This window comes from Silene latifolia, chromosome Y, assembly GCF_048544455.1.
Source record: "Silene latifolia isolate original U9 population chromosome Y, ASM4854445v1, whole genome shotgun sequence".
NCBI classification, from domain to species: Eukaryota; Viridiplantae; Streptophyta; class Magnoliopsida; order Caryophyllales; family Caryophyllaceae; genus Silene; species Silene latifolia.
Window position 1 is genome coordinate 438,031,184 of NC_133538.1, and position 22,067 is coordinate 438,053,250.

The 22,067-nt window shown below is 37.3% G+C and overlaps 3 protein-coding genes across 3 annotated transcripts; 2 read left to right on the forward strand and 1 right to left on the reverse strand.

Moving 5' to 3' along the window:
- Window positions 1-1,875: 1,875 nt before the first annotated feature.
- LOC141632644 (uncharacterized) lies at window positions 1,876-3,246 on the forward strand. Its single transcript, XM_074445171.1, has one exon. The coding sequence runs from the start codon at window positions 1,876-1,878 to the stop codon at window positions 3,244-3,246; it is 1,371 nt and encodes a 456-aa protein (XP_074301272.1).
- Window positions 3,247-13,515: 10,269 nt separating this feature from the next.
- LOC141632645 (protein FAR1-RELATED SEQUENCE 5-like) lies at window positions 13,516-16,983 on the reverse strand. The gene is made up of 3 exons (XM_074445172.1): window positions 16,851-16,983; window positions 14,606-14,869; window positions 13,516-14,510 (listed from the first exon to the last, which is right to left on the reverse strand). The coding sequence occupies exons 1-3, from the start codon at window positions 16,981-16,983 to the stop codon at window positions 13,516-13,518; spliced, it is 1,392 nt and encodes a 463-aa protein (XP_074301273.1).
- Window positions 16,984-19,054: 2,071 nt separating this feature from the next.
- On the forward strand, window positions 19,055-21,608 carry LOC141632646 (protein FAR-RED IMPAIRED RESPONSE 1-like). The gene is made up of 3 exons (XM_074445173.1): window positions 19,055-19,591; window positions 19,676-19,991; window positions 20,890-21,608. The coding sequence occupies exons 1-3, from the start codon at window positions 19,055-19,057 to the stop codon at window positions 21,606-21,608; spliced, it is 1,572 nt and encodes a 523-aa protein (XP_074301274.1).
- The last annotated feature ends 459 nt before the right edge of the window (window positions 21,609-22,067 follow it).

Sequence of the window (22,067 nt, forward strand, 5' to 3'; positions counted from 1 at the left end):
TTTAAATTGGAATAAAGTTAGGAGTAGCCTATGTGAGGACTGGTCTGTTTGCACTAATTCCAGTTGTCACAAAGGTGGTAGGATTTGGCTGATATGGGATCCTGGTATGTTTATGGTGTCTATTCAGGAGGTTGCTGATCAATGTATTCATGCCCAGATAATGGATAGGGGAAGGAACATCTCATTTTGGCTAACCATGATCTATGGCTTGAATAAACCAGCTGAGAGAGAAAGTTTATGGCAAAGACTTAGGAAGTATCATCAGAGCATTAGGGGGCCTTGGATTACTTATGGGGATTTTAATGTTGTGATGGCAATTGATGAAAGATTTGGAGGGGCACCTATTACCCTGGCTGACATCAAACCACTTAAACAGTTGGTGCAGGTTTGTGATTTGTATGAACTTAAGGGGTGTGGTTCCTTTTATAATTGGACAAATAAGCATGAAGCTGGGGATAAGGTGTATAGTAGGATTGATAGAGTTCTCACTAATGAAGATTGGTTGAATGTCTTTCCTGGAAGCTATGCAAACTTCCTTCCTGAAGGTTTGTTTGATCATTGCCCATGCCTGATTAATCTTGAGGAAACCATTCATAATAGGAAGATGCCTTTTAAATATTTCAATATGTGGGCTAGTGCACCTGATTTTCTGGAAACTATTCAAAATAGTTGGGGACCTGAAGTTAGGGGCAATGCCATGTTTACAGTGGTGACAAAACTCAAGAGATTGAAAAAAGATTTGAAGGCACTGAACAAGGAATAGTTTAGTGACATTGAGAACCTTACTCGTGTTGCTGAGATGTCCTTGGAGCACTGCCAAACCTTGCTCAGAGAGGATCCTTTTAATGAGAGGGTATGCCAGGCTGAGAGTGAGTGTGCCAAAGAGGTCAGGTTATTGCAACAGGCTAGAACTGAATACCTACAACAGAAAGCAAAGATTTCGTGGGCTTAAGATGGTGATGAAAACTCAGCTGTCTTTCATGCCAGTATTAAAAAGAGAAGGAGGAAAAATAAAGTTTTCCAGGTGAAGGACATGTGGGGCAAGTTATGCTCTAAAAATGAGGAGATTAAGCAGGCTTTTGAGGAGTACTATGTCTCTCTGTTGGGCACCTCTCTGCCAGTTTCTCATGTGAACAAGAAGATTGTCCAGTCAGGGGCATGCCTTACAATGCATCACTGTGAGGTTTTGATGGAGCCTGTTACTGGGGAGGAGATTAGGAGAGCTATTTTTTCCATTCCAGGGACTAAGGCCCCTGGTCCAGATGGTTACAGCAGTCAGTTTTTCAAAGACTGTTGGCCCATTGTGGGGCAGGAGGTTATAGCAGCAGTTTAGAATGTGTTTAGGTCAGGGCAGCTACTTAGGCAATGCAATAATACTATTCTTACTCTTGTGCCCAAAGTGGAGATCCCTGAGTCAGTACTACAGTTTCGGCCTATAGCATGCTGTAATACTATTTATAAGTGTGTTTCCAAGGTGATTTGCAACAGGCTGAGTAGAGTGCTCCCAGATATTGTCAATCCTTCCCAGAGTGCCTTTGTTCAGGGGAGAGATATTGTGGGGAATATACTCATATGCCAGGACCTCATCAGGTTATACAAAAGGAAAAATTGTTCACCCAGAATGTTGATGAAGCTAGATCTTCAAAAGGCGTATGATAGTATTGAGTGGGGTTTTGTGGAGGAAATGTTGAGAGCACTTAAGTTCCCTCAGCATATGATAACTCTGCTTATGAATTGCATTACCACCCCTTCATTCTCTATTGCTTTAAATGGGGAGGTTTTGGGTTTTTCCCAGGCAAGCGTGGACTGAGGCAAGGAGACCCTTTATCCCCCTTGATTTTTACCTTGTGTCTAGAGTATTTGAGCAGAACTTTGATGGTAACCCAGAGGCATCCAAAGTTCAGGTTTCACCCCCTTTGCAAAAGAATTGAGCTTTCACACTTATGTTTTGCAGATGATTTGATTCTGTTTTGTAAAGGAGAAAGGGCTTCTATTGAGTTGTTGTTGCAAGCCTTCAATTTTTTTTCCAAGGCTTCTGGATTGAAAATGAATAAGGGGAAATCCAACTACTATTGCAATGGTATGGATGATTGGCTGGTTAATGAGATAGGAAGGGCTATTGGCATGAAATTGGGTGCTGTTCCCTTTAAGTATTTGGGGGTGACTGTATCACCTAAGAGGTTATCTATACTGGATTGTACTAGGTTGGTTGATAATGTTGTGGATAGGATACGAGGTATGGGGGCAAAGCATCTTTCATATGCTGGCAGGTTGGTTCTGATTAGGGTTGTTCTTAGTACCCTTCACAACTACTGGGCTCGTATTTTTATTCTCCCCAAAACTGTGCTGAAAAAGATTGACTCCATTTGTAGAGAGTACCTCTGGCATGGGCATCAAGACAGTTCTAGCCCAGCTTTAGTTGCTTGGGACCGTGTGTGCAGGCCTAAGAGACAACGTGGGAGTGGGTTGCATAATTTGATGATTTGGAATATGGCAGCAGTGGCAAAGTATGTATGGTGGATTGCGACTAAAGCTGATCACTTATGGGTAAAGTGGGTGCACGCAATTTATATCAAAGACAGGAATTGGAAGGATTATGAACCAACCTCTAATTCGAGCTGGGCATGGAGAAAGATTTGTCAAATAAAATCTATATTCAAGGAGTTGTTACTGCCTGGTTCTGGAGTGACTGCATATTACTCTACTGCTTTGGGATACAAATGGTTACAAGGTCAGGATAATGTCTGTGAGTGGTACCCATGGATTCTTAATACGTGGGTGGTTCCTAAACATGGTTTTATCAGTTGGTTGATGGGTCATAACAGACTTCTTACTCAGGATAGATTGATGAACATGAAGATTATTCAGTCGAATTTGTGCTACCTATGTGGTTTGCAGCAGGAAAACCATAGTCATTTATTCTTTAAGTGTGAGTACAGCAGGAGGTGTTGTAGTATGGTTGCTGCATGGTGTGATGAGATGCTACCTGATGAAGAGTGCATTCAATGGTGGTGTCATAAACGCTACATGAGTCTCAGTAAGAAGAGAATAGTTGGGGTTATATTGGCAGGTTTGATATATCATTTGTGGATGGCTAGAAACAAGTGCAGGGTGGAACAGGCTGTGATACATCCAGAACAGCTTGTCAAATTTGTTCAGGCAGATGTTTGTAATAGAGTTAAGAAGTTTCAGACTAAGTGTCAAACGGCTAATGTTAAAAATTGGTTAGATGCTTTTGTTAAGTAATGAAGGAAGTTAGTATCACTATGCCTTCTAATTGTTTGTATTTGGAGATTTATGATCTTTTAATGAGAAGCTTACATTTTCCCAAAAAAAAAGAGAAGTCCTTCAGTTTTTTTATGTTTAATATAATGTTACAAAGTATTTTTCACATGATTATTAAGTTATTCAAATGATCAAATGCAATTATTTTAAAGCTTTCATGTAGCTGATTATTGTAAAGCGTTTGCCCAATTATTGTAAAGCATACCTCTTATTATTTTAAAGCTCTCATGTATCTGATTATTGTAAAGCTCTTCCCAAATTATTTTAAAGCATATCCTTGATTATTGTAACAAATTGGCAAGTATAAAGCATTATCAATTACTGTAAAGCATTATCAAATTAATATATTTATGGAAAAAAAAAATCAGAACAATTGCAAATAAACTCAACATCAATTATTGTAAAGCATAATTGTGATTATTGTATAGTTTTCACCTGATTTTTTTAATGGTAAAACACGGTTATTGTATTCTTTTATCACAGTTATTGTATGTGATCCGGACGATGTCGTCACTCATCCAATCAAACACATTTATAATACTCAACAAACAACTAGTTAGCGGTAAGTCGAGGTCGATCCATGGGACGGTGTGCTTTGGGTTCTAAGTCTATCTATCTCAATTTATGCTAGTGTCACAATTTGTTTGGGTTTGTAGTTGTGTCTAGACTAATGCAAGCAATAAAGTAGAACGAGCAATAAAAGGAAAGATGTAAACAATTGATTAAAAGTGCTAGGATATCATGGGGTCATGGGGAATTCATGGTGTTGATCATACAAACATGTTTACAAGGTTGCAAGCAATTAATGTTGTGGAGGAACCGAGTTGGGTTATATCTTACGGTTCTTAGGAAGAGTTGGGTCCCGGAGCCGAATCGATTAGATTGTACAACACCTACAAGTCGACTTACTTTCCTCCTAATCAACTTCTATGCATGGTCTAACAAGACTCGAGTTGGGTTATATCTTACGAGTCAAGTTGAGTAGATAAGAGATGGTAAAAATGCAAGGATTCATAGGCTTAGCATTTCATCAAACATAACATGTGCATAAAGTTGACATCACAACAAGCAAGCAATTTAATCATGTGAACATATTAGATTAAGCATGAATCAATCCCATGTTGGTTTCCCTTAACTACCCACTAATCCTAGCTAAGTAACTACTCACTCATCATCATGGGAAACATGTCATTAATGGTGTCAATCATCACAACAAGTATAAACATGATAATAGAATGAAGAAATAAACAATAAAGATTAAAGAGTAAAGGAATTATACCAAACTTGAGGTGATCCAAATAATAATGCAAAGAATAATAGAAGAAACTTGATGATTGATGGAAGGTTGTCAATCTCCCAATAATAACCCAATAATCTTCAATTACCCAATAATAAACTTGAATAATAAACTTGAACAATAATTAAAGAGAGATTAATGTGTAATTTGTGGAAAGATTAAAGAGTAATCTATTCTAATCTACTCCTAATCTAATCTAAAGAAGGATTTTCTACTCTAAAAACTTCTCTAAAATCAAACTCCCTCATTTGATTATTACAAATGGGGTATTTATAGTGGAAATTAGGTGGGTGCATTAGGGTTAACTAAGGGCTAAACTAGTAATTACACTTTTGAGTTTAGAGCGAGGAGGAGCCAGGTATTTCTTGAAGGAAGGGCTTCTTTCTTTGTAGCTTGGAGAAGACGGAATTGTGTTGTGGGGGAATCCGTGCGTATTGTGGTCGGGACGGGCGGATTCTGGGAGAGGAAGACGAGCGGATTTGCTAGAATCCGGGCGGATTCTTGTGGGGCAATCCGAGCGGATTCAAAGCAAGACGCTCGGATTGTGTAATGTGGAGACGGGCGGATTGGAGACAATCCGCTCGGATTGTTCTTCAGCAATGATTCTCCTTCTTTTCTTCCCTTTTTGCTCATTCCTATTTTATTCTTGCGGGATTGGTCTTTAGTCTTTGCTTCCTCTTCATACTAGTCCATCTAGTATCGTCAAGTAGCTTCCAAATATGCACGAAAGACGGGAATTTCCGCCTTATTATCTCCTTTTCTACAAAACATATGAAATGTGATAGAAAAGCAAATAGGAAGGTTTTGACGGATAAAATGGTCATAGAATGTTATAATAGTATGCAAAATAGGCTCAATTGGGGGACTAAATGTGCGCAAATAATGGTCACATCAAATATCCCCAAACCGAACCTTTACTCGTCCCGAGTAAAGAGGTGACTAAAACTAGACCTTTATTTAAACTAACCTAATAACATAGCCGATATGAGACAATTAGCGGGTCTCACTCCGCCCCTTCAACTCACAACAAGACAACCATGAGGTAGGATGCCTTCTTGCAAGGCAAGGTGGGTCTTGCCAAAATGGCGACACATCCAATCATTAAACACACAAAATCAAGTAATGGATGCATCTACAAAAGAATAGCCACTTTCCTCATCTAAGTGGCGGAAATTATCTACAAGGGAAGCAATTCAAGGGTACACACTCCTTCATAGATGCAATTTATTCAAACTACTAAGCCTAGAAGGATACCAATAAATCACCTCCAAGTTGTGTCAAGCTAGGGTACCTTTGTCCTCAATCGTTAAACGCTTTTGTCAAGAGTAGACTCCCTATGGTGTTAGAAACACTGGAGGATCGCGGAATTCCCCCTCTTGCCTAGACAAGAAGAAGGGTCGTCTCCTCTCTACCATGCACAAAAATGGATACGGTGGATAAAGGGATCGATAGAATTTGAGTTTCACTTTTGGGAGTTTGCTTTTGTTTTTGTTTTTTCCCCCCAATTTCTTGTGGCATATAACATTTGAGAACACTTTCTTTGCCATTTCTTTTTGATTTTTGGCATTTTCAACACTTGACATTTTTTTTGCATTTCTTTTTGAACATTTTCAAAGTCACCCCATATGTAGGGAGGGTGCCTTATTTTTGAAGCTTTAGGAGTCTATTTTTGCTCCTCTTTTCTTTTGATGCATTTTGCAAACTTTCTTTCACTTTTCATTTCATTGAACTCAAATTGATTTCTTTTTGCGCCCATTCCCTTTTTGATGACAAAATGTATGGTAGAACATGGATGAATGGATGGATGGATGCATGGTTTCAAGGGTCACCTTAGAATAAACGGTAGCCAAGGAGTTATCACACCACAAGGTACTCTCGACTAGGCCTTAAACCATGGGTCAAAGGATACTAGCATGACACATCCTAGGGTGTTTTACAAGTATTCTACAAGCAAAGTCTTAAGAATAAAAAGCATCTACTAGGGCCTATATACACTTGTCAAGCTTCCCAAGTAGACGGTTTCGCAAAATTTTTCTAAAATGCAAACTACATGCCATGATGCAACTAACATTTAAACATCCTAATGCAAATGTTTCTACCAACTAATATGTCATATAAACTAAATGCAAGTCCTAAGTTCACATTGTTTTTACCGCATCAATCAAAATAAAGCCACATAGTCATTAACATAAAGAGGAAAAAGGAGATTGGAAAGATCATACCATGCGGTCTTTAATATCCTCATGTCTCGGATGTGGCGTAGTCAATCAATGTGAAAAAGGATGGACGAACACAATATATACAAAACAATATATACAAGTCTACACTACAAAGGAAATGAACATGTTTTTGGATTTTTCAATTTTTCAAATTTTTATGGTTTTTGTTTATATGAAATTAAAAGACATGTTTTTGTGATTTTTCGAAATTTTTCAATTTTTATGCATTTTTGGAATATAAATTCCCATCCCCCACTTTATTTTGGACATTGTCCTCAATGTACATGTAGGAGTAGGAAAAAAGGAAATACATGTTTTTGGGATTTTTTGATTTTTTTGAAATAAAGTACAAATGCAATGATATGGTATGAATGAATGCATGCTCTAACTAAATGCAATTCTATATGACATATATAACAAATGAATGCAATCTAAACTATACTATATGATGCATGATTTCTAGTAAACTATGGTTACTTATGATCAAACCTCCCCAAACCGATTTAAACACTATTTCTAGTGTAGAAAAGAATAAGATTGGTCATTAGTGACTATGCATGAATTCTAGTCTATATGCAACTATTTACATGAATTAAATTACAATGCAACTATACTAATGATCTAACTAATATAAATGCAATATGAAATATAATACAAATGCATGCAGAAGCTACACAAATGCAATGTATATACAAAAGAGAGAGGGAGAGATGGGTATCATACAAATGAAAGTGGTGAATTAGGCCTCTTTCACTCGTCATCCTCATTTTGATCATAGCCATAACCATGAGAACTTCCGGCTTGATCATATCCGGGTGCTTGGCCCCAATATCCTCCTTGGTCAAATCCTCCTCCTTGACCTGAGTACCCTCCACCTTGGCTAGATTGCCCTCCGTCTCCTCGACCCCAAGCTTGGTCCCCATAATTTGGGAACAAGAGCTCCGGTTGTGCCCAAGAGGGCAAAGGGCCATTAGGGTCAACATACCCTTGTTGAGCCATGTTATAGTATTGGAGGTAGAGGGCCAAGTAGTTGTCTTCCCTTCCTTTATGCACCTCAAGGTCCACTCTATTCATGAGTGACATCAAATCATTAATACCCGGGGTGTTGGGGATTTCTGGTTGGAATTGGGTATATGGAGTGGGGTAAGGCGGGATAGGGACGTAGGAAGGTGGGCGAATAGGTGCACCCGGCCCTCCACGAGGTGGTTGACGGTGTGGCTCTTCCCTTTGAGGGGGATTATCAAGAATTTGGATTTCAAGGAGGTAGCTTGGTGGAGGAGAGTATGGACTCAATCTTGGGTCAATGCCCGGTATCTTCCATCCCTCAAGGACCATTGAAGTACATCCCTTGGTGTGCCACTCCACACTCCCATCTCGAGTGTAGTTGCACCATCGGTGATCATGGAAGATGGTGTGCTCATCAATCAAAGTCCTCCCTTCAAGAGGAATATAGGTTCCTCGGGCATTGAACCCAGGACAAAGGTGATTGGCCAAAATTGTAATTAGACCTCCCATCACAAAGGTTTTGAGTTGGGTGGTCCCTTGAGCAAAATCATTGAACCTAGTAAGTATCTCAAGTGGCGTGTTGAAGTTATAACGCCTCACCGCTCGAACATTCAAATAAGACTCAAGAAAAGTTAAGTCGATGAGAGTACACCGATCTTGCTCGTACCTCCCATTGATGCAACCGACTACAAAGCGTTCGGTGAATCGAATCACCGGATGTTGGATAGCAAATGTATAGCAACGCTTTATATGGGTAAAGTCCCTCCCGCAGATAGCTTTCCAAAGAAAGTCCACATTAAAATTATCGGACTTTTCGGTATAGTCGGTGGGTACTTCAAGACCGAAAACATAGGCAAATTCATCAAGAGAAAGAACATGGTCTAGGTTGCATAACCTAAACTCCATGCCTACATTGTTGTGGGTGTCCGCCACAATGCGAAGGCTACTCAAGAATTCAAGTGTGAGACTAAGGTAAGTCTCTTCATGGGCATGGAAAAAGCTCCCAATGCCAAGGCCATTAAAGAACATCTCGGTAGGGTACCTTATCTTAAGGATTTCCAACACCCTAGTATCAACAAATTGAGTAGGTTCGTACTTCTTACCTAGGAGCTCGACGAATTTTTCGCGGTGTTCGTCGGATAGGAAGATCACTTCTTGGAAGTTGTTGAGTTGTTCAATCCCTCCCCTCATTAAGGGTCGGGTGTTCCTTGGTAGCATTACCTCTCGTGGTGTTGAAGAGCTTGATCCCTTGCGCTTCTTCCCGAATGATTCAATCAATTTCTTGGCCTTTCCTTTGGTGCTCATGTTGGTAATGGGGGTGTTTTTGAGGATTGGAGGGTGATTTTGAGGGTTGAGATGAGTGTTTTAGGGTTTGGTAAGGTGAGGAAATGAGGGAGAAGGGGGGTGGGATTATATAGAAGAAGTAGGGAATCCGAACGGATAAGATTGGATCGAACCCGCTTTATCTGAGGGAACAGTACAATCCGAGCGGATTTCAGTCGAGACGGTCGGATTTCTGGGAAAGAAGACGGGCGTCTTTGGTAGAATCCGCACGGATTCTAGGACAGAGAATTTCTTTGGCTGGGAAGCAGGGAAAAGACGGGCGGATTTTCTTCAGGACGCACGGCTTGATCTGGACGGGCGGATTTTCGATAATCCGCACGGATTTTGACACGATTCAAAATCTTGCTTCGGATGACACACGGGACGGGCGTCCCGTGGAGAAGACGACGGATTGTCCAGGGACGGGCGGATTTGTTTGAATCCGCACGGATTCTTCTTCGATTTCAATTTTTGCTTTCCGTGGCCCTGGACGGGCGGATTTGCTAGAATCCGGGCGTCTTTGCTTCTTTCTCTCTTCTTCTTTCTTCTTTCATGAAACAACAAACCCCTTTTCACTAATTTCTCTTTTTCCTTATCTTTTCCTGAAATTTGCGCATGAAACATGTAAAATGACTCTCTCTCTCTCTTCTCTTTTATGCAAGAAATTAAATGCAAAATGGAAATGTACAATATTATGCAAAGTAAAGGGTTCCAGAAATATCTTACAAATGGTGGTTTTGAGGTAGGACTCCACCAAACTAGTTCAATTTGTAGGAACTCTTATCCATAGAGCTCAAAGCTCTTAATAAAAGATCAAAAGCTTGTGAACAAGCTCCAAATAAGCATAAGTATGGGTTGCTCAATTTGAATATGAAATTTGGCCAAGGAAGCTTGTAGAATGTTCTTTTTCTTGGCTTCTCCTTAGCGTTAGAACTTTCCCGATGCTTCAAATAGGTAAACCCATGACTCTTGCCAACTCTAAGCATGAAGTGTGGTTCATTTCCATCCATGGACTTCCACTTACCAACTTCTTCTTCAATTTTGGTGATTATGATAGCACTTTGATTGTTCAATCCTTCCGAGGTAGAAGGAGAATTTTCATGTCTTTGATGACCGGATACCATAGGGGTTGGGATTATGGGGGTCATATCTTCACAAGTAGCCTCACGAGCAATTTTCTCTTTAAGCTTTTTCACCAAATGGCTCTTGTAAGAAACTTTGGCCTTTTGAAGAAGGTCTATCATATCCTCTTCAATGATCATTGGCTCCATGATAGGTGCCAAGTGGTCTTCACGAAGGATAAAGAAAGGACGGTCTTCTTCATGATAGGGTATCTCAAATGCCTCAAGGATAGGCTCCTCAAGCAGGGTGATTTTATGAATCCCTCCTCTAGACTCATCGTCATTGTTGCTATCCTCACGTGAATCATAAATGGGGGCTTTATTTAGCTCTTTTTCCAACACCTCAACGTTCACATCAAAAGACACACCCTCATACTCACAAAGGTTAAGAGTATTTGGTTTGCTCAACCTCATGTCTTCTTCATCGAACACAACACTCTCATAGTCACAAGAGCTCAAGGAACTTGGCTCTTCCCACTTCTCGTCTTCCATGTCAAATGTCACTACTTCAAATTCGCATTTATGCTCAATATCCAAAGAACGGTGGTGAGTGTTTGCTTGGAATTCTTTTAATTGGGCAATTTGAATCCTCAACTCCTCTCTTTGGATAACAATGTCTTTAAGAACATTATCTTCTTTTCGGCTCTCTTCTAGCATTTGTTTGAAGAAGTTTTGTTGATCTCCCATCATTTGGAGAATCATGTTTTGAATGGGTTCATCTTTTTGTTGTGGGTATGTGTGAAAGTGGTTGTTTTGTGGCAATTGAAGTTCATTGTGAAATGGGTATCGGGTGAGTGGTTGTTGTTGATATTGGGTGTGGTAATTTTGGTGGGAAAAATTGGGGTAGTGGTTAGGATTTTCGTTGTACAAATAATAAGGTAGGGTTGTATTGACTTGCTCCTCAAACTCCCCATACCCATAGTCATACTCAAAAGGTCCACCACATACTCCATGTACCAAGTCTTGGATCATCATCATAGTCAAGATAAAGATACAACTACAAACATGGAAACTACAATAAAATGGTAAGAACAATCCTTGAGGAACAAGTTCCTCAAGGTGAAAGCACAACTAAAATAGACAAACAAGTAATAACTTAATCACATAGCACCATCCCCGGCAACGGCGCCATTTTGATCCGGACGATGTCGTCACTCATCCAATCAAACACATTTATAATACTCAACAAACAACTAGTTAACGGTAAGTCGAGGTCGATCCATGGGACGGTGTGCTTTGGGTTCTAAGTCTATCTATCTCAATTTATGCTAGTGTCACAATTTGTTTGGGTTTGTAGTTGTGTCTAGACTAATGCAAGAAATAAAGTAGAACGAGCAATAAAAGGAAAGATGTAAACAATTGATTAAAAGTGCTAGGATATCATGGGGTCATGGGGGATTCATGGTGTTGATCATACAAACATGTTTACAAGGTTGCAAGCAATTAATGTTGTGGAGGAACCGAGTTGGGTTATATCTTACGGTTCTTAGGAAGAGTTGGGTCCCGGAGCCGAATCGATTAGATTGTACAATACCTACAAGTCGACTTACTTTCCTCCTAATCAACTTCTATGCATGGTCTAACAAGACTCGAGTTGGGTTATATCTTACGAGTCAAGTTGAGTAGATAAGAGATGGTAAAAATGCAAGGATTCATAGGCTTAGCATTTCATCAAACATAACATGTGCATAAAGTTGACATCACAACAAGCAAGCAATTTAATCATGTGAACATATTAGATTAAGCATGAATCAATCCCATGTTGGTTTCCCTTAATTACCCACTAATCCTAGCTAAGTAACTACTCACTCATCATCATGGGAAACATGTCATTAATGGTGTCAATCATCACAACAAGTATAAACATGATAATAGAATGAAGAAATAAACAATAAAGATTAAAGAGTAAAGGAATTATACCAAACTTGAGGTGATCCAAATAATAATGCAAAGAATAATAGAAGAAACTTGATGATTGATGGAAGGTTGTCAATCTCCCAATAATAACCCAATAATCTTCAGTTACCCAATAATAAACTTGAATAATAAACTTGAACAATAATTAAAGAGAGATTAATGTGTAATTTGTGGAAAGATTAAAGAGTAATCTATTCTAATCTACTCCTAATCTAATCTAAAGAAGGATTTTCTACTCTAAAAACTTCTCTAAAATCAAACTCCCTCATTTGATTATTACAAATGGGGTATTTATAGTGGAAATTAGGTGGGTGCATTAGGGTTAACTAAGGGCTAAACTAGTAATTACACTTTTGAGTTTAGAGCTGGGAGGAGCCGGTATTTCTTGAAGGAAGGGCTTCTTTCTTTGTAGCTTGGAGAAGACGGAATTGTGTTGTGGGGGAATCCGTGCGTATTGTGGTCGGGACGGGCGGATTCTGGGAGAGGAAAACGAGCGGATTTGCCAGAATCCGGGCGGATTCTGGTGGGGCAATCCGAGCGGATTCAAAGCAAGACGCTCGGATTGTGTAATGTGGAGACGGGCGGATTGGAGACAATCCGCTCGGATTGTTCTTCAGCAATGATTCTCCTTCTTTTCTTCCCTTTTTGCTCATTCCTATTTTATTCTTGCGGGATTGGTCTTTAGTCTTTGCTTCCTCTTCATACTAGTCCATCTAGTATCGTCAAGTAGCTTCCAAATATGCACGAAAGACGGGAATTTCCGCCTTATTATCTCCTTTTCTACAAAACATATGAAATTCGATAGAAAAGCAAATAGGAAGGTTTTGACGGATAAAATGGTCATAGAATGTTATAATAGTATGCAAAATAGGCTCAATTAGGGGACTAAATGTGCGCAAATAATGGTCACATCAGTATGTTAAAGTAAAAAGACAATTATGTTTATAAAATTGAATAACCTGAAATATTCTATGCTTCCTGTAGGCATCTTCAACATTTATAATGTGCACGTTTCCTTGCTCAGAAAACCCCCTAACGGCACACGAACAGGGAGCCATTTGCACTTGCTCTTGGAACTCATAGAAAACAGTATGTGTGTAGATTTTAGAGGCATGTTTTTCAATCATTGTCTTAGAAGAAACCTGTGGCAATGTCTTTGTCACTTGCAAAGATCAAGAAATCTGTGATTATAGCGTTGTTGTTCCATTGCACTCTGAAAACGCAACCAAAATTCTACAAGTGTGCCATCTATGCTCTCAAATCTTTTGAAATAACTGTTTTGACTCTTTGATCTTTGTGTAGTCTTCAAAAGGCAGCCTAAAGGCAAATCCCTAAAGTAAGCAGGTATCTATTTGTGCCTTTTGTTATACATGTATGTCAACCAAGTATTATCATTCAACTCAAAGTCATTAATCACTTGAGTCCATTTTTCTTCAAACTCAATGGGTTCCAAGTCAGTATCCCAAACAACTCCGCATATCCGCTCAACAAAGTCAGTCTCCTTACAAATCTGTGACTCAACTTTATCGGTAAGTTTTTTCATTATATGCCACATGCAGTAACGATGTTTTGCTTGCTTGAATACAGAACGCACCCCGAGTTTAATTGCCGGATCTTGATCAGTAAGAATGCATTGAGGTTCCTTGTTGCCCATACAATCAAGGAACTTCTTAAACACCCAAATGAATGACCCATCGTTCTCATGATCGACAAGTGCAAAGAAGAAAAAGTCACGATTTTTGTAGTTGTCAACACCAGTGAATGGGGTGAAGGCCATGTGGTACTTGTTAGTACCGTAAGTAGGATCAAAGGTGATGGTGTCCCCAAACAAGGAATAATTCATTCTTGCTTGTGCATCTGCCCAAAAGATTTTAGCCAAACAATTATCCTCATCAACTTGGTAAGCATAGTAAAAGCCATCTTGCGATTCAGAAAGTGCCTTTAAATAATCGAGAATCATGTCAGTATCCTTCTCACCTATATAACATTTAATATTTCTTTTGAAGTTCTTGAATTCTGTGAGAGATGAACCAATGTTTGCATACCCATTTGATTGTTCTGCCAGAATTCTAAAAGTCTTGGTAGCCCCGATGTTGAGTTTACAATTGTTAACAATTGTCTGCTTCATGTAAAGGTTAAGTATTCTTACGTTTTTCTGGAATTCCCGTTCTTTGAGTGAGTAGAGTCTGTGATTATGACCTTCATAAAACGTATTAATAGCATACCCTATTAGCTCCTTAAGGTCATTGAATACAGCACAAAACCGTATTTTTGCCTTGCAACCAAATCTTGTTATTTTTGTTTTCTTTGGCTCTACAGACCTTTTCCTCTTCTTTTTCTCTTCTGTGTTTTCAAATTCAACAACAGGTTTGAGTTTTTTGCGATCCTCTTTGAATCCATGTCTCATTGCGAGACAATTGATTTTTTGTCTATCAAACCATCACGGAATCTTGTTTGTGTGTACTTTCTTGGTATGAAACCACAAGCCACAGCATATAAATTGTAAAACTCTATTGCCTCCTCCACCTTTACAAACATTAACCCCAGAGCAGGTTTGAAACCATTTTCTACCATCCTATTCCACTCCTCACTGCCACCTGGAGTATATCTCAATCCCAGATTATGGATAGTATTTTCTCCTGTTTCAGACGCAACAGTAGGTGTAGAAAAAGTTGTTGCATTGGTAGTATTAATTTCAATGCCTGGAAACATTAAAACAGAAGAACTGTTATGGTATTATTAATTTCAATATCTTAGATTCTATACAAAACAAAACAATAGAACCTCTGCAGCAGCAGTTATTTTAACGTTATAATGCAGTTATTGTATTATACAAATGCAATTATTCTATCAGAGGGGGGAGTGTTTTAGTGAAATTGGTAGCCTAGTCCACCACAATACACACACAGTTATTTTAATGTAGTATTAAAGTTATTTCATTATTAAAGAGTAGTTATTGTAATGATTTTTTTGTCAGATCCTATAAACTAGTATTTATTATGAAAAAAACAATCTCTGCTACAACAGTTATTTTAATGTTATAATACAGTTATTATATTATACAAATGCAATTATTCTATCAGAGAGGGGAGAGTTTTAGTGAAATTGGTACCCTAGTCCACCACAATGCACACATAGTTATTTTAATGTAATATTAAAGTTATTTCATTATTAAAGAGTAGTTATTGTAAGGATTTTTTTGTCAGATCCTATAAAGTAGTATTTATTATGAAAAAAAACAATCTCTGTTACAACAATTATTTTAACGTTATAATGCAGTTATTGTATTATACAAATGCAATTATTCTATCAGAGAGGGGAAGGTTTTAGTGGAATTGGTAGCCTAGTCCACCACAACGCACACACAGTTATTTTAATGTAGTATTAAAGTTATTTCATTATTAAAGAGTAGTTATTGTAAGGATTTTTTTGCCAGATCCTATAAAATAGTATTTATTATGAAAAAAACAATCTCTGCTACAACAGTTATTTTAACGTTGTAATGCAGTTATTGTATTATACAAATGCAATTATTCTATCAGAGGGGGGAGGGTTTTAGTGAAATTGGTAGCCTAGTCCACCACAATGCACACACAGTTATTTTAATGTAATATCAAAGCTATTTTAATACTTTGTAAAGCGCTTATTGTATTATTGTAATCCAATTATTCAAATACTAGATATTGAATGATATCATGAATGAAAACCTACATGCAATTACTGTTATGAAAACAATATGAAAACAATCTTCATGCAATCGAATTTTTACAAAAAACTTATCAACCTAATAACAACGATTATTATATCAAGATTATGTCACAAATTTACACCTAAATTCATCGTTGTTTGATTATCAAAGAATATCATCATGCGAGTAAGCGTTTGATCGTTCAATTCAGCATCGTTGAAGCTGAAATTTATGGAAAAAACACGTAAATCAAATCGAATTTGTTATTTGATTCAATTATCGGGTTATTCGATTATTAAATCAAAAATCGGAAGAAATATCAATACCTTCAGTCGAATTTGAAGAATTAGGGTTTTCGGAGAATTGTTGATCAAATTTCGAAAAATTGATGAACAAATTGATAGTTTTAATTGAAAAAATCAAAATAATGAATGAATTGTTGATCAAATTTTGAAGAACTGATGAATTTGTTGATCAAAATTTGAAGAACTGATGAAAAAATTTCGCGTGGTTTTGAGATGAAACAGAGTGTTTGATCAGTAAAGAGAGAAAGGGGGAGAAAGAGAGAGAAAGAGATGGGAAGATTATGATGGCTCAATTTTTGATAATTGGGTTTTGTCAACTCATTTACTTATATATGCGGGGGAAACTCACAAAAAGTGTCAAACTCACCGGATCTTGCCTATATATATATATATATATATATATATATATATATATATATATATATATATATATATATATATATATATATATATATATATATATATATATATAGAGAGAGAGAGAGAGAGAGAGAGAGAGAGAGAGATAGAGAAAGAGAAAGAGAGAGGGGAGATCTAATGTGTCCCTTACCTCATTTGAGTCCTTAAGTCCTTATAAGGACCCTTAGATGGACAACATCTATGGTGGAGATTTTTTACAAAATATAGGGCAAAAAAAAGGGAAAAGCTTGGCTATGAAAGAGGACAACAATTCCTGCCAATTGTCCTTACCAATGATCATTTCTTGCGGACAAAAGCATATATCCTTTGTACTATGTTTCCACTTCCCACATTCTTCCTTCCTGAACACACTTAATTCCAACCTTTTTATTTCTTTCTTCTCTCTAAAACTGGGTGCTTTCATCTCAAAACGAAGCTAAAGTTCTCTCTAAATCCTCCAAACCAGCGTAAACATGCAAATAATAGATGGCATCAATGGTATTTCTTCATTTTATTCATTGTTTTCAGTCACGTTTTCATATTTTTCAGTTGAATAGGAAGGATGAAGGTAATCATTACAGTTTTGCATGTCATCAAATTTGTTCATTCTTGTTTTGATTATTTGTTACTGGGTTTGAAATGAAGATTGTTAGAAGTAAATCTTCATGCTGGGTTTTCATTAATTTGAGTTTGGATTAGCATGAACGCATTCTGACAACATTTACATGAACATTTTTGCTATAGTTTTACATTTACATTTTTTATTTGTTATATTTTTTATGTGAGCTAGCATTCTGACAACATTTACACTTTTGTTGACATTTACACTTTTAAAGCCTCACATTTACACTGCATTACTGCTCACGGTTACACTTTTCCTGTACTTTTAAATTTACACTTTTTTATTGTTATTGTCACCTTTGCATTTTTATTGTTATATTTTTTTATGTGAGTTGGCATTCTGACAACATTTACACTTTTAAAGCATCACATTTACACTGCATTCCTGCTCACATTTACACTTTTGGTGTACTTTTACACTTTTGTTGACATTTACACTTTCAGACAATCACATTTACACTTCCTTTCTCCTACACATTTGGATGTTTACTCTTTTTGCTATAGTTTTAAATTTACACTTTTTAATTGTTATATTTTTTATGTGAGTTAGCATTCTGACAACATTTACACTTTTGTTGACATTTACACTTTTAAAGCCTCACATTTACACTGCATTACTGCTCACGTTTACACTTTTCCTGTACTTTTAAATTTACACTTTTTTTATTGTTATAGTCACATTTGCATTTTTATTGTTATATTTTTTATGTGAGTTAGCATTCTGACAACATTTAAACTTTTATTGACATTTACACTTTTAAAGCATCACATTTACACTTCGTTTACACTTTTAAAGCATCACATTTACACTTTTACTGACATTTACACTTTCAGAACAACACATTTACACTTCGTTTCTACTGACATTTACACTTACACTTTTGGATGTTTACTTTTACTATAGTTTTGACATCTACACTTTTGCTGACATTTACACTTTCAGAACAACACATTTACACTTCGTTTCTACTGACATTTACACTTACACTTTTGGATGTTTACTTTTACTATAGTTTTGACATTTACACTTTTGATGACATTTACACTTTCAGAACAGCACATTTACACTTCATATCTGAGGACATTTACATTTACACTTACACTCTAACAGAATGGGGTTCAACCTGACAGGCAGGAGCTGTGTAGGGAGGTGGAGAAGAGGTTTACACCGTACATCGGCCAGGAGTTTGGGGGGGTTGAGGATGCGGTGACTTTTTATAAGATATACGCCATTGCTTGTGGGTTTGATGTCCGTAGGTACACAACAAAAAATGGCGTGGCGGTGAGATCAAGTCAAAGCTCGTCGTCTACAATCGAGAAGGTTTCGCTCACAAGACGCCCAGAAAAGATCAGGATGACGGACTGGATGGGGAGAAGTCACAGAGGATATTCAGGGTCACTAGAGTGGGGTGTAAAGCGAGGATACGACTATATATGAAGAATGGTCTTTTATTAATTGACCGGTTCCACGAGGTTCACAATCACGAGCTTATCTCACTTAAGGACAGAGAGTTCCAGAAATTGTCGCGTAACATAACAGATTATCACAAGATGATAATCGTTTCAAACTCAAGGGTTTGTAATACATAATCACTCTCTATACTAAATAAATAATTCCATTCATGTTATATTTATATGACGTATCATTAATGATTGATTGGCAAACAAGATAGGAGCAACAAAAACATACAGAATCTGCAAAGAACAAGTGAATGGATACGAAAACATTGGAGCAAGCTTAAATGATTTTAAGAACTTCCATAGGGATGTTAAATGTTTCATTCACGAACGGGATGGTCAGTTGTTTGTTGACCATTTCAAGGAAATGACTGAAACAAGAATAGGTTTCTACTTTGACTATGACCTTGACGATGATGGCGACCTACGTAGGGCCATATGGCGGACGGTACCGCCGAGATAATTACAAAATTTTTGGTGATGCGGTGTCATTCGACCCAACTTACTCCACCAATAAGTATTCTATGGTATTCACACCATTCACAGGTGTTGACCACCATAAACGATCTGTGACGTTCTGTGGGGCTCTAGTTGCAAGGGAAGATTATGAGTCGTTTAATTGGGTTTTCAGCCGGTTTTTACAAGCAATGGGAGGTAAGGAACCCGAGTACATAATTACAGATAAGGACCCAGGTATTATCAAATCTGTCCCTCTTGTTTTCAAGACAGCGCGCCATCGGTTCTGTATGTGGCATATAATGAACAAAATGCCAAGTAAGTTTGGTGTCTCGAGAAGCGATTATAATGAGTTCATTTGTAAACTGAATGACATTATATGGGACGATGAGCTTGAGGCAGCAGAATTTGATGGTATCTGGGAGAAAATAATTCAAGATCATGGTGTTGGCGTAAATGATTGGTTTGCAGATACATATGCTATAAGGGGACAGTGGGTGATGGCGCATTGCAGAGACTTGAGGATGGCGTCGATTATGAGGACAACTCAAAGATCAGAGAGCGAAAATAGCTTTTTCAAGAGGTTTGAGCACAAGTCAAGAACATTGGTTGAGTTTTGGATGCGTTTCGAGAGCGCTATGGACCAACAAAGACATACACAGAAGCAGCTTGACAACATGGATAAGCACTCGTCCGCAACGGCGTCAACACATCCGGCATTAGAGATTCATGCTGCAAAGGTGTACACCTATTCAGCTTTCCACAAATTCAAACAAGAAGCCATCTTCTCAATTGATACATGTAGAACAGGAGGTTTCACTGAGAGAGGCGAGTTAGAGGTAACTACTGTCAAAGATTCAACCAGAAAGAAGAATTTTGAAGTTGCGTACAGTCCAGGTAATTTACACTTCCTATGACATTTACACTTTCTGTTTTTATCTCATTTAAATTCCTATAACTTAACATTTACACCTCTAATAACTTAACATTTACACTTCCTATTAGTTTACATTTACACTTCCTATTAGTTTGCATTTACACTTCTAATAACTTAACATTTACACTTTACAATTGATGACATTTACACTTTACATCATATGACATTTACACTTCCTATACCTTAACATTTACACTTCTAATTACCTAGCATTTACACACTACATTTCCTGACATTTACATTTTACATCATATGACATTTACACATTCAAATCTCTTAAACTTAACATTTACACTTCTAATACCTTAACATTTACACTTCCTATTAGTTTACATTTACACTTCTAATTACTTCGCATTTACACTTTACAATTGATGACATTTACACTTTACATCATATGATATTTACACTTCCTATACCTTAACATTTACACTTCTAATACCTTAACATTTACACTTCCTATACCTTAACATTTACACTTTTCCACTTATTGACATTTACACTACATTTCATGACATTTACACTTTACATCATATGACATTTACACATTTAAATCCCCTATAACTTAACATTTACACTTCTAGTACCTTAACATTTACACTTCCTATTAGTTTACATTTACACTTCTAATTACTTAGCATTTACACACTACATGTCATGACATTTACACTTTACATCATGACATTTACACATTCAAATCCCTATAACTTAACATTTACACTTCTAATACCTTAACATTTACACTTCCTATTAGATTACATTTACACTTCTAATTACTTAGCATTTACACTTTACAATTCAATACATTTACACTTTACATCAGTGACACTATTTTTAACGTTCACACTTACATGCTAGCTTTATCTGATGACACAGGTACACGTAAAGCAAGCTGCAGTTATACGATGTTTGAAAGAACCGAAATCCTATGCCGCCATATAATATGGATTTTTTTCAAAGCAAGTGGGATAAAGACTATACCAGAAGATTATGTTACGAATAGATGGATGAAAGAGTATCTCCGATTAAGGATTTTCAATACTAATGGTGAAGGAACAGAAAACATGCAAGTCATCGATGAAAAACAAATTGCAATGTCAATAATGTGGTCGAAGTTCATGAAGTCAGTAGGGCTCCTTCGAGACAAAGGAATAGGCGATGTTGACGACTTTTCCGCTGTAATTAGATCATTTAAACAGTCCCTGTCACCATTAGGGGAAGTGTTGAATAAAAATCAACAAATGGAGAAATTTCTGAATTGTACGGCATGTGAGGTAGTGATGATATTGCCACCAAAGAATTCGAAAAACAAGGGGGCCGGAAAAAGATTGTTGTCAGCCAAAACAAAAGCAATGGTGTTGGCTAGGAAACCCAAACGTAAGTGTAAGAATTGCAAGAGAATGACAAATCACGACAAGAGAAATCGCCTAACCCCTTCTCAAAGACACACGCCATTGTGCGAAGGGTCGTCGAACCAGAAGAGGATGAAGGAGAGGAGGAGGAAGAAGAGCTGGAGTCGAACAAGAATAGACGTCGGATCACTGACAAGTGTTGCTCTATATATTTTGAGTGTGTAACTTATAACTTTGATGTGGTATAACTGGAGAGGGCGATAAGGAATTGGTCTCATGGCAGCGTAACTTTGAACAACAGTTGGTGTAACTTTTAGTAACACCAACGTTAGAGTTACACTGTCATAAGACCAAAATCTCTCTGTTTTATTAGATAGCCAAACATTGTGTTACTTGAACTTATTTTGGATTACTTATGTTATTTCAAGTAACAGATTACACTTATTTTCAAATAATGCTGTGTTAACACTTACACTTCCTATGTCAAAGACATTTACACTTCCAAGAACTTCACATTTACACATACTATATCCTCACATTTACACTTTGAATATCTTCACATTTACACTTCCAATTTAGTCAGTTTTACACTTTATTTGTTCACATTTACACTTCTCCTATATTCAAATTTACACTTCCTATTTGTTCTTATTTACACTTTTTTTTGTTCACATTTACACTTGG